This window comes from Nothoprocta perdicaria, unplaced genomic scaffold (genome assembly GCF_003342845.1).
Source record: "Nothoprocta perdicaria isolate Ctin4 unplaced genomic scaffold, notPer1 scaffold_72, whole genome shotgun sequence".
In the NCBI taxonomy this organism is placed as follows: Eukaryota; Metazoa; Chordata; class Aves; order Tinamiformes; family Tinamidae; genus Nothoprocta; species Nothoprocta perdicaria.
This window is the reverse complement of record NW_020455999.1, coordinates 1244466-1257584: the sequence shown is the minus strand read 5'-3', so window position 1 is coordinate 1257584 and position 13119 is coordinate 1244466. Positions and strand designations below refer to the sequence as shown.

The 13119-nt window shown below is 54.8% G+C and overlaps 1 protein-coding gene across 1 annotated transcript; it reads right to left on the bottom strand.

The window, feature by feature from the left end:
• Window positions 1-1281: 1281 nt before the first annotated feature.
• On the bottom strand, window positions 1282-12514 carry PLEKHN1 (pleckstrin homology domain containing N1). The gene is given in 16 exon segments (XM_026051077.1): window positions 1282-1469; window positions 1588-1636; window positions 1886-2074; window positions 2448-2769; window positions 2771-2817; window positions 3260-3454; window positions 3604-3758; window positions 4082-4151; window positions 6426-6506; window positions 6604-6753; window positions 7254-7378; window positions 8696-8777; window positions 9242-9322; window positions 9597-9743; window positions 11448-11547; window positions 12435-12514. Coding segments are annotated over 16 exon segments (2061 nt in total).
• Between the last annotated feature and the right edge of the window lie 605 nt (window positions 12515-13119).

Here is a 13119-nt window from a genome sequence, read left to right as displayed (position 1 = left end):
GGAACCTTCTGGAAAAGAAGCAACACATACATATATAATATGATATATATGTATTCAAGTACAATGACTTCCTCTGTTGCTTTGTTTGCACCACTGAAGGAACAAAAATAGAGATTTAGTTAAGATACTTGTTTCGCAGCCTATTTAGGGAACGAAGGTTAAGAATTTGAAGCCTCAGGTAAAAACATCTGGATTTGCTGGTGACCTTAAATGTGCAGAAGGATCTGGCTTAAGAGGTTGGAAAATGATAACGCTGAGACTCTGTCCCCTGTTTGCAGCCTGTTGTTGCTGCTCTGCAAGGGGAAAGAGAAGGGCTGCGGCCAAAACTGGCACTGCTGCAGCCACTGGAGTGTTCCTGGAGCTCGGCTTCTAGTGGATTTCTTTCCTTTCCCACTTGCTAATTATTGATAGGCAGCATTTTGTGCAAATCCAATGGAGAGGGCTGGGAGAAAAGGACACAGCCTCATTAGAGGAATCTGGAGCATCCTTTCCAGGGCAGCCCTTGGTAAACACGAGACACTTGGTGTATTTCATGGCAGCATTTTCTTGATGTCAGCTGTCAAGGCATCAGGTGCTAATATTGCAGGTCACCACCATGGTTTGGAGCCAGCACTAGAAGGAAGTATTTCCTTGGCATAAAGGGGAAAGAGCATCGTGTTCTGCCCAGATCTGGGCTTCTTTCTCCATCCCTGTCACATAACTCTCACCTTGCAGGAAGATAACCCCACGAGCATACCTATTGCCACCAGTTGCAATATGGTGGCAATTGGTGGCAATCTCAACTTGCGATTGAGATTGCACATCTCAATTGCCATCCAACTGAGACGCTCTATATCTCATACATCTCCTCAGGGATCAAGGGCTCCTTGAAATCACCAGGCAAATGGTGAAAACGCAAATGGTGAAAAGGCAAAAGTGGTGAAACTAACGCAGCCACCAAAGAGCTCTTTCCTTTGCTCTTAGTCGCTGGCCTGTCCGGACACCCCATTCCTGTTACCTGGAGCAGGACACTGTCCTTCCTTTGGCTGCCCCAGCTCGTGTTGTTCCTTGGCAAGGGGCAGGCACAACACGGGCTCCCTAGTGCTGCAGAAACGTGGCTCCTTGGGCTCTCCATGAGGCTGCCACGTTTCTGCTTTGCGCTCATCTTCACATTCAGCGGAGAAGTCCGCACATTGGCCCTGAGAGGACGTGGGATCCAGCCTTCCCTCTGCTTCGTAGGCCCGGGAAAGCCCAGCACGAGGAGCCCGGGGGTGTCGGTGCGTCCGGCGGCGCGGTCGGTGCTCAGGCCTGGTAGAAGGGCTGGCTCGGGGCGGGCGGGACGTGGGGTGCTGCCGGCTCCCTGCCCTCCGCATCCCACAGGTTGTCGTAGCTGAGGTCGCTCTGGAAGCTCTGGAGCTCGGCGTAGTCGTGGTAAGCGGCCGAGTCGCCGTACGCGTAGCCGGCGTCTGGCAGGTCGTAAGGGCTCCCCCCTGGGAAAAAACACACCAAACCCCGCTGAGAGCTCAAACCCCACCCTGGCAATGCCAGCAGAGAGAGGCAGCGCGGGCATCCCTGCAGAAAGCGGGCAGCTCCTCCCCGCGGTCTCACCTGGGGGCTGCGGCGAGGCGCCCCGATACTCCTCTTGCACACAAGAGACCTGAAAGGAAGAGCACAGGCGTGGGATGACTCCGTGCTGCAGTCCTGGGATGCTGCCCAGCAGGGAAATCGGCCCCACGTTGGTTCCCGCACGCCAAGAGGGCCCCATTGCAGAGCGAAGGGTGCAGAGCCTTGCAGAGACCTGGCCCCGGTCATTGCACAGGGACGTTCCTTGCTCCAGGGCTGCTGGTGTTTCCCTGCAGCCCACAGCACTGCAATAGCGTCTGCAAACTCACATCTGCACACTCACATTTGCAAAATAAGGAGCCCCATCAGAAGGTCCCACACGGAGAGCGCAGGAGGTGCCAGGGGTGCTGTATCTCTGAGCCACAGGCACCTCTCTCCAGTGGCTGCTTGGCAGAGGCTGCGAGTTCTTCTGGAGAGGAAGGTGACAAGACCCTGGGCTGCCTGGACCCGCCTGTCCACGACACTGCACGAACTTAAAGAAAATAAACTCCAGATGTGGTAGGAATTGCTGGGGAACATTCGCTAGCTGATCCCCACTCCTACTCCAGCCCTGCTATGGACAGATTATTCCCTCCACGGTAGGCAAAATGAGGTTTTACGCCTGCAGTGCAAACTCTTCTCAATACCAGTCCAGAAAGCCTTAAATGGGAAAGAACAAACGGATGCAGGTTCCTCCCAAAGCAGCCGGTAGGATGGGACCTAATGCCAGCTCAGGGCACGATGGATGAAAACCAGCCAGCAAAGCATTAAAAAGACCCTCCAACCACCCCAAAACGCAGCGCTTGTTTCCACATCTTTGGCTGAGACAGAGCAGGGAAAAGAATGGTTGCAGAGCCAATTTCTACCTCTGGCAGAAGGCGGGAGCCGGGCACGTGGCAGGCGGCGCGGGGCGCGTAGGGGTCCGCGTAGAGCGGGGAGCCGGGCACGGCTGCCCTCTCCAGGGAGCTGCAGGCTGCCGGGCGCTCCCTTCCCGCCGCGCTCCATCCGCCCGGCTGCAAGGGACAAGCGGGACATGACGTTTCCCTCCCCGTGCACCCGGCGGGAAAGGCCGTGCAGTTTAAGTCCCGATTGCTTTTCATGCATAAGCGACGGGGCTGGGGGGAAGGAGGCTGCCCCTGCTCCTGTCCACGGCCGGATTTGGGCTTCCTGCTGCTGCCTCCCTTTGCTTTCCCGTGGACACCGCCCTGTGCTTGGCCCCTTGGCAGGTGCCAGGCACTGGAAAAAGAAAATAAGATGGTGTGGTTGCTGTGCTGGGGCCAGACTGGGCCTGTGCGTGGCCACGCGATGTCCCTCCTCTCCAGGGCAGCTGCAGGTGTCACTCCACACTCATGTATTTAATCCTTCCCTCTGGAATGAGGTGGCACCCAAAGGGAGTGAGACCGGCCGAGCCCGTCGCCCACCCGCGGGATTTGCTTCAGGATCTGCTGCCCTCCGAGCAGCCCCGTTTGTCCGTCTGCAATCGGTACCAACAACCCTCCAACCAGGCAGGGGGACAGAAAGGGATTCCCGGGCAGACCTTTCCCTTGGCCACAGTGCCGAGCCTGGGTAAATACCCGCTCCAGGAACAAGCCCCATGTGGAGCACTCGGCTAGCTTGCCCTGCTCCAAAGTGGGATCCGTTCCCAAATACATCCCAGGCTTTGGAGGGGGTCACTCACATGGAGAGGCTGGGAATAGCCGGGGCTCAGCGGCTCCGGGAGCGCCCTGCTCTCCGGCACGAGGGCGCAGGACGGGCCGGCGCGGAGGGAGCCGCCGGCGTGGGAGACGTGCGCCAAGGTGGCCGCTTTCCCCCTCGACGTCCAGGAGTTTGTGCGGCCGTCGGAAGTGAGGGACCCTCTCCCGCTGCCTGCAAACTGGATACAGGGGGAGAAAAGAGCCGCTCGCAAAGCAGCGCTCGGCTGGGCGCTCCCCGTGGATGTCCTCCCACAAAGAGCCTCCCCAAGCCGAGATGAGGCCCTGCGGACACGGACTGACTTCCCTATGAACCCACAGCCGTCGTTACCGGGGCCACGTGGAGCGGCCTGGATCCGGAGAAGCTCTCGGATTCCGAGAGGGAGGAGTCGGCGTTTCGGAACTGGGCGGTTTTGAGGCAGTAGAGCCACTCCTGGTAGTCGTCATAGCTGGGGCAGGTCACCCGGATGGAATTGATGAGGCGCCCTGTAAAATGACAACCCTCAGAGCTGGATTTCACAACAGTCCAAGTTTCACTCAAAAAATCCTCATGAAGACCCTCCCTCCATCCCTCCTTCCTCTCCCCATCAGTCCAAAGAGTGGACGGGGCTCTTGCAAATCCCCCTCTCCATCCATCCCTCCTTTTTCTCTCCTGCATCCAGACTCAGGAAGTTTCTAAGGAGCTTGTTTCACAAAATTTGACGTTTTTGATGACAGAAAAATGCCCCCAGCACCTGAGTGAACCACCCCAGGCCCAGGGGATGTTTGTGGCTGCTGCCAGCACATCCCTTGCTATGTCAGACACGCACCTTCTATTAAAAAGGAGCTTTTCTCGTTCTCATCGAAATGCACCTGGACAGCGCTCAGTGGGAGCTCGCCCTGTTGGGAGAGAGAGGCAGGATTAGGACAGCAGATCCAGGGGCTCCCATATCCTTTTGCAGGAGGTCTCGGCTCTCTCTGTGTGCTGGGTTTCTTGCATGCACCGCTTGCATGGGCATGCAGAGGATGGAGGGCAACAGTTTGCTGTAACTCAACAGCTGATCTCTGCAGAAATGTTTGCAAACCCGGTTCTAAACAAGACTTTATTTCCTGGATTGGGTTTTCCAGCCTCACAAAGAGGAATCCTCACTGCCCATGTCCTGCAAAGTCTCAGACTTTGTAGGGCTGAGCCCTGCAAATGCCAACGGCTGTAATAGGAGCCCTTGTGCTGCACAGCAGTTGGGAACGTCGCTCCCACAGTTAGGGCAGGATTTGCCCTGGATGAGCACTGTACATGTGTTCAGATGAGCCTGGAGCTCAGGGAGAGGCTAAACCTGTCCCCGGCCCTGGAACAACTGCAGTTGGGGCAAACTTTGCATGCACATCCCAAATACCACCACAGAGCCACCTTTGGAGAGGGTGTTTTAATTAGGGCAGGGATGGCCAAGCACTTGGTATCAGGCAGCAGCTCTTAAAAGCAGAGCTGCTCCCTATGCCAAGTCCCAGGGCGAATTTCCCTTGGTGGCAGGTTTGCCCTCAGCTCCATGGGACAAACCAGCAGCATCCAGAGCTCTCCTGCATCCCCATCCTCAGCCCAGCACCAGATCCTGCTTTGCCATGTGCCACCAGATGCGTTTTGTCTGTCACCGATGACAGTTTAATTCCCTGTGATGGACAGCCTGGCACGAGGGCACAGGGGTTGTCAATTGAGCCAGGATCTAGGTCTCCTCTTTCTTCAGGGCTCATCAGACTGAATTTCAATTGCACAAACGACACAGGATCAGTCCTGGGAGAGCAGCTCCAGGATCCTTGCGCAAGGTGCAACTGGGCAGGATTCACTTGCCTAAGCTGAGGGGAGGTGCAAGAAAGAGTCTGGGAGAAGCCCCTTGTCACATCCTCGCTGAAAGTGACCCGTTTGCACAGGTTCTGGGGACCATGGCCAAGGTGACAGCCCCATCCCATGGGAAATGAGCTCAGCGGGTGCCTGTGACCTGCAGGAGCCACCAAACACACTCTGGCACTGGGATTTTCCCCTGCACGGGAAAGGGATTTATGGGCAGAGCTGCCTGGCAACGCTGATGGTGGGAGGGAAAGCAAACGCAATGCTCCGTGACTCAGTTTCCCCAAAGCGGACTTGGATGCTTCAGCTGCAGCCGGTGCCGAGGATGGGGTGGCAGCAATATCCAAGTGCTCATCCCTATGGATACAGCCCCTACAGACCCTATCATCCCTATGGATACAGCCCCTACCGCTTGTCCTGGTATCCGTGCGGTTTGGCTCGTGCAGCCAGCAGCTCCCCCTGCTCAGATCCGCACTTTGCCCGGGGCCTTTTCCCATGGGGAAAGGCTGAGCCAGAGCCTGCTGCTCTGCCTCAGTCCTCGCCTTCCTTTCCCTGTCCCACCTGCAGCCTTGGCAGTGGGAATTCCCGTGGAGTTCCCATGTTTGCATGAAAGACGGAGTTTCTGGGCTTGCACGAAACCCAAGCAGAAGAGAAGGGCCGGGCTTTTCCCTCCCAAAGGAGCCGTAGGGCTGCTCGCAGGGCAGGGAAGTGCGTTCGCAGAAGCCCTGCGAGAAGGTCCCCGTGTCCCGACACGCTGCTGGAAAATCCTGTTCCCAGCACGGTGGCACGGGCGGGTGAGTCACGTCCCGCCCGAGCCGCGGCCACCAACACACCTAGCGCAGGGAGCAGCGCTCCGCAGCGTGGGAAGGCAGCGGGGCCCATAAAGCTCCTGCAAAATTTCCCAAGAAGGGAGTTAATCCGGCAGCCCAGCCCACGGCCCCTTATAGGGCGCTGGCGATGCCGCACCCGCAGCTTGGGCGGCTCTTTGGGGTATATCCGTGCAAAAAAAAAAAAGGAAGGGAAACCAGGGCAGATAATACAGGTTTGGGAAGTCAGGTCCCCGGGAGGGCTCGCTGCTATTCTGGATCCCGGCCGGCTGCCAGCAGCGCTGCGCTGCAACGCGGCAGCTCCCGGCGCGCCGAGCCAGCGCCTTCCCCCAGGGCTTCTGCAGGGGGGAAAGGTGTTTCCCATGGGAAGAGGGTTTGCAACAGCCCTGTGCCCGCTCACCTGCCAGCTGGCAAGGGAGAGCTCCGGGGAACCCGGCGCGGGAGCAGCAGCCCCAGCGCTGCAGAAACTGCCTGGTTTTGACCCCAAAAAGGCTCGGAAACGCTTACCTTGAAATAGAGGCTGTTGTGCTCTTCAGACACTATCACCAGCGTGGAGGGGTAGAGCACCAAGAGCCGGTCATGCTGCTCCTTGGGAAGGAAAGGGAAAGAGGGAACCCATGAGCCGGGCACTCCATCCATGGCCCTTTCCGAGCCAGCAGCTCGCTCCCAGAAACGAGCGTCCTACCTGGAAAGGCAGATGCTGGAGCTTCACTTTGGAAACACAGAGGACGTCGCCCAGGGATTCCCGCTGGGTCCCTCTCCACTCCTCCACGGGCATGTGCTGCACAGACCAGCGCAGCTCCTCCTTGCCCAGGGAGCTTCCCTGCCAGGCGCTCTGCGGAGAGGAGCACGGTCAGGAAGCAGCTGTGGGACACGTCTCCAGAAACAATATTTCAGTTTCACCATCCCAGCAGAGCTGACAAGTGTGGAGGAAGCAGCAGAGAGTGAATCAATTGCTAGAGAAGCCAGTTTTCCAGCTGGGCCTGAATAATACTTGGTGCTTAGCACCATCTGTGCACTCTCAGGTGGATACCCCTGTTTAACAGGTGGGGAGATGGAGACAGGGAGCAAGGTGAAATATCCAGGAGAGGATGGAGAAGAAAGCAGGTCTTTTGAGCCTGATTTTATACATATTTATATTTTATAGACTCCAGTCCCACTTTCCTCCTTCCAAATGCTTTGCAAACTCCTGATATTCGCACAAGCAGCCACTGTTTGCACTGGGAGCAGAGCAGCATCCGTCCAAGTAGCCCAATTTCCAAGGCTGTTATTCCACTCCGATTCCCAGGGTGGGAAAGAGCTGCACACATTCCCTGTCCCAAGCAAGACATTTACCTGGGAGAGCAAGGGCAAGCCAAGGCTTCCTCCGTTGAGCTGGATCTGCTTCTCCAGGTGATAGAGCCACTGCTTCAGCTCTGCCTCAGTAGGGCAGAACACGATAAGGGGATTCAGGAGGGGACCTGGGCGTGTGAGACACAAGACGAGCTGAGCAGATAGGAGCATCAAAGGGTGAGCAGCTTGGACAGCTTTGGTCAGTGCAGCTCATCACAGCCTGGCTTGCAAGCGCATTGCTCCGCTGACCCAAATCAGAGTCCTTCCTGCCACTGGGTTGATCCTATTGCCTCCCATCAGGCTGCTGGGATCATCTCTGGAAAGGGTTCCTGCAATAACGTCTCACCTTCTGCTCACACATTCCAACCTAGCTCCGAGCACCAGTTGCTTCCCAGTCTAAAACCAGGCCAAGAACAAAAATCAAAGGTAGTATGAAAATCAAGCCTGAAATCAGCACAATTTCAGCTTTAAAAATCCACAAGAGTTTGTGAAAACACTTTGCAGACCAGAGGATGCCACAACGTGCTGCTGTGCACAGCTCGATGCAAGTCTCATGGCTCAATGCGAAAGTCTCACGGCATTTTCAGTTTCACTTCGGTAGTAAATACAGAGGACCCAGTCCTGCTATGACGTTATTTATGTCTTGCTTCAAACATAAACCGTATCTGACAAATTAAGGCCACTCCCCTACACAGCCTTGACAGGAGGACCAAGGCCATATCTTGTTGATTTTAATATCGCCAGTTATCATTAATTTAGCACTAGCAGAGAAGACTCACACACCCTCTGCTACTCATTATACACACATCCAAGTGACGCTAATTGTTTCTGGCAAGGTGCAGAATGCCTCTTTCAACTAGTAATTTACCACTGATGTCATATTAAAACCATACTTGGCGCATGCTCCATAAAATCTTGGCTGTTACAGGACTGGGAACTGTTCAGATAGCAAATAAACATGATACTTTGCCCTGTAGCAAGCCCTTTCATCTCATAATTCCAGCATTGCTTATGAATACCAGTTAATTAAGACTTTTAAACACCTCTGTCTGTGAAGCAATACAGTATTACAAGACACTCGTGTGCCCAGTAAGGCTTAACCCCATCTACCATGTGGGTCTGAAGCAGTCTCCTTTTTCCATGCTGTTGTTTCCCTGTCCTTGCAATGGAGATAAAGCAACCCCCAACCTTAAAGGGCTTTCTCAGCTCTGTATCTTTACTGGCTTATTAGTTGCTTCTGTCTATTTGGTGCTTTAATTACTTCCCTTGGGACTTGGTACTGCTGCAGTTCAGGAGTTTTATTCCTTCCCTTCGTCCAAACGTGCTGCACTTGGAGCAAACGACGGGGCAGAAGGACCAGGGTTGCAAGGAGGGGGTTGAAGAGCAAAGACAGTTGTGATTAATAAACATTCTGCTCTGATGAGAGCAAACGAGGAGGCACTAACCTGTAATCCGGAACGCGTGCTCCTCCAGGCCCTTCACATTCGCAATTTCACACACGTTCAGCTCCCGTAAAGGCAGCAGTCCCTGCACAAGCAGAACCCGCCTGGTTATTTTAGGGCCCCAAAACGCACCTAAATGTCCCTGTGCCCTGGGGACCGAAAGCTCTGCTGCGGCTCACGGTGCCAACATTGCTCCGAGTGGAAACACGCGGGACTCGGATCCAGGCTGCTGTCCAGGGAACACTCAGCAGCTCCCTGGTTTCGGTGGGGCTGGCACCACTGTGATCATCTGCCCTGTTCATCAAAGAGCAGGGTGACACTGACGGTGTCTGGGAATGAATCTTAGGAGAAATGGTCCTTTCTGGTCCCTTCCACCTCGAGCATCCTTGGGAAGAGACCGGAGATACGGGACCTTGTCCAGGGGCAGCCCCAGCAGTGGAGCTTCCTTGTCTTATCCAGCCCTGTCCTGCCCTCCTGGCACTCCCTTTTTGGCCCTTCTGTGGGACTCCCCAGTGTTCTTTCCCCTGCATGCCCTAGGGGATGTCCTACCTGGTAGGTGAGCCCATTGGAGCCCATGGATTGAAAGTACAGGTAAGACTGAAACAGCTCCAGGTAGCAGTCGTTCACCTCCTGCGGAAAGGACAAACATCTTGGAGATACCTTGGAGACCTCAGCACATCTTCCCTTCCTCCACTTCGATATCTTAGACCGCTCTGAGCACAGAAAATGACATCCTGGGGCCAATACAACGTTCCTGCTGCTGGATCTGCCACTGCTGAGCATGGAAACGTGGCCCCGTTCCCCCCGCGACAGGAGCACCGGGCAATTCCTGTGCACAGCAGGGACACAGGGGTGACCCCAAGTTTGGGAAGAGGGACACCCCCAAACAGCTTCCACAGCTTACCTGGCAGTGCTGGAATTTAAACTTGACCTTGGAGTAGTGGATGATTTTCCCCAGGTTCCTGACGACTGTTTTCCTGCGCCCCTTCTTGAACAGGCTGGGGAACCTTTGGTCCAAGTTTTCTTTCTGGTTTTCCTGGTTCGGAATATTCTGTGCCAAAAGCATGGAAAGGAAATCAGAGGTGGTCAGAGGTGGAACTCACGTGACTGGAAGAGATGGTCCCTGAACGTCCCTCTCTTCCAAAGGGAACAGCCTGGGCTGTTCATTCCCAGGTCTCGCACCGTCACGGCACTGAGGTCGGACATTGCTGGGAATTGCCCGGGAATTTTTCCCTATTGGGCAGAGGAAATCCTGAAATAAGGGAGAATTTCTAGGGTAGGAAAAAAGATGCAAACCCAAATGTTTATTTAGGGGGTCCCCCTGAACGAGGGTTCCCATTGAAGCTGTTGCTGCATGGAGGATATTTCTAGGGAATGCAGAGGGGTGTCGCACGCGGTTCCGCAAGGGTCAAACGCTTCTGTGGAAAACAGCATTTCCAGGAAAGGTCCCAGGGCTTTTCCAAGAAAGGGCTGCCAGGGTTTAGCAGGGATCGAGTGACATCCCAGCGAGGCACCCGGCCTCCATGTGCCAAAGGGACAGCTGCGTGAGCCTCTGATCCCGGGACAGACCAAGAGCTTCCATGGCTTGTGGAGGGCTTCTTCCTGCCCCATCCCTCCCAGGTTGCTCCCAAATATTAGCAGGAACATCTGCACTGGGAACATCCATGGCAGCTCTCAGGATTGGCCCTCACTTCCTAACTTCCATCATGCCTCCAGAATCCTCCTTATCCAGATGTTATCATTCCTGGCTGGGCTGCACGGGCAGCAAACGCTCTTCCCACCCCAAGCCCATCCTGTTCCCACCGGCTCCGCCATCCCGTTGGGCTCGGGGCGCTCGGGAGCCCTGCTTCCTTGCAGTGCAAGTGTCCCGACACGTTCTTCCTCCCTCCGCGATGCCTCATCCTCCAGGTAAGGCGAGTTAATAATTAGGCTGCCCCAGTCCCAGGCCCCGCTGACTCCGGCTGAATCACCAGCGCGGGCAGCGGGAAGGGCTCAGCTTGGTGCCCCGGGGCTCCAAAACCTGCTTTTTCTCGATAAAAGCAGCAAGGGAGATGTCCTGCCCTTTGGCACATCCTTCCGCCTCCTCTTTCGCAGGGGCTTTTTGGAAGGCGGGGGTGGGAAACGGGCCCTTTGTGGGAGCAAAGGCACCTTGTGTGCCTGATTTCAAGGGAGAAACGGGCGAAAAAGGACTAAATCAGGGATTGCCACAGGGGAACCTGTAGCAAAACGCGTGTTTGAACCCCATGTGCTGCCTCAGTTTCCCCTTCTCCTTGCCCACGTAGCTCTTGTGCTATAAAACACACGCGCAGGATGGTGCCACGGGCTCCAAGGTGCCTTCGTGCCCACCCAAAGGTGCCATCCCCATCTCCCCTGGGTCTCCCCGGCAGTGCTGGGCAACGGGCCAAAAGGCCCCAGGCTGCTCCGTGCCCGGCGCAGACCTGCCCTTCCTGCTCCCCTTCCCAGCGCTCCTCGCTCCTGCGCCGCCGGCTCCGGCTCATCCCAGCGTGGGAATGAATCACCCACCTTTGAAGGCTCCCTGCGATTCTCCCTTCCTTTCTCAGCTGCCCAGGAACAAAAAGAACCCGGAGCGGCGCGGGGAGCGTGAGATATTCCCACCACCCCTGGGAATCCCTGAGCGGACGTCACCTCCAGCTCCCCATCCAGCCCCGTTTTCCTCATCCCTGGCTTAGGGAGGTGTGTATGGGGGGGGGAATAATCCCTGGGAATGGCCCGGAGGGGATGGGTTTGTACTTGCCTTTGCTGGAATATACTGCAGAATTTTGTCTGTGGTCGTGTCTCTCTCCCGCCCTCCTTCAGTGCCAAAGAAACTGGGCAGCTTTTTCTTGCCATCTTTCCTACAGAGAGAAGGGAAAAAAGGCAAAAACAAACAGAAAACCCCTGGATTTTTCAGTTCAGAGACTTTGCCTGGGAAACTCTGCCCAGAATAAGGAAGCTGGGAAGCTACACTAAGTACCTCGTCACCGGCTTGCTAATCATCAGCAAAGGGCTGATTAACAGCTGGGGGAAACAGCAATGGGTTTCGTGCTGCGCTGATTTTCCCTTGGCTTTTTTTTTCTTAACACGTCTTTACATATCCAAAGAATAAGCTGGGCTCATCTGCACCTCCAGTTCAGCCTAGGGCACGGATGTCTCCAGGGAAAGTCCGGTCCCACTGGCCACTGCAAAGCCATTGGGAAACAGAGGGATTTGGGGCTCTCGGCTGCAGTTTCCCTCCACACGCACCCCAAAATTGGGTTTATTCCTCTTTGTGGTTTCCCATCTCTTTCCTTCCACCCATCAGCCCACAACAGAGAGAGGATTATAAAGGGATTTGGGGCTTTCTTCCTAAAACACATGGAATGTGAGTGTCGTTTGCTGCAGTCACGGGGACTTTGTTTTTGTGCCCCGCCGGTGCCACAACTCCGGGAGACGTGAATAAAATTTTAAAAACCACCAATGAAAACAGACAATTCCAGGAATCCTGCACCTTGTCCTGCCAGTCTCACGGAGAGAGGTTTTCGCTTTCAAAATGAACTCAACAAACTGAATGAAAACCTGCATTTTCCCCCGGGGCAGCGGCACAGGGACCCTCACCGGCTGCAGGATTCCTCCCGACACCGGCAACAGCGGATTTGGGCTGCCCAATCCTGCGGAACACGAGCAAATCCAAGCCGAGATTCCCAGGACTCCCGAGTGGGGCTCCCGCACGCGACCCGCAAACGCGCTCCGGTTTTTCACTCACTCTTTCCTGAGGGAAGCTTTCCTGGCGAAGGAGCCGCGGAGCCTCCCGGGGGCTGGCGGGACGCAGGCCACGTTGCCCATTGCGGCGGCTCCGGAGCAGCGCGCGCCTCGCGCGGACACTCCCGTTCCCGCCTCCCGTGACTCTGGCTCTGGACTGGGAAGAGCCCGGCTTTCCGCCGGCTTCCCCGGCCGCTGCCTCCGCCCCGCGCCAGGAGCGCCCGGCGCTGCGACGGGACCGCAGCATCGGTACAGCCCGTGCTCCCCGCGAGCAGGAAAACCACAAAATAACCACATTTGGAGCTTCTTTTCTTTTTCTTTTTTTTTTCCCCCAACAATTACCATTCAGCTCAGTTGGAAAAAAAAAATAAATAACACCAGAAAATCATTTCCATAGCTATGGGGTTACTGAGTTGTTTAAAAGGCTACAGCTTTGATCACGTATTTTAGCAAAAGAGCTAGCCCAAATTGTCAGAGGGGAATGGGAACAAACCATCTAAAATGTAACAAATAAATAAATAGTAAATATATAAAATAAAATTAAATTAAAAATAAAATAAAATAAAATAAAATAAAATAAAATAAAATAAAATAAAATAAAATAAAATAAAATAAAATAAAATATAAATAAAAATAGATAATAATAGATATAGATAATAAATAATATATAGTAAATAACAGATAATAAA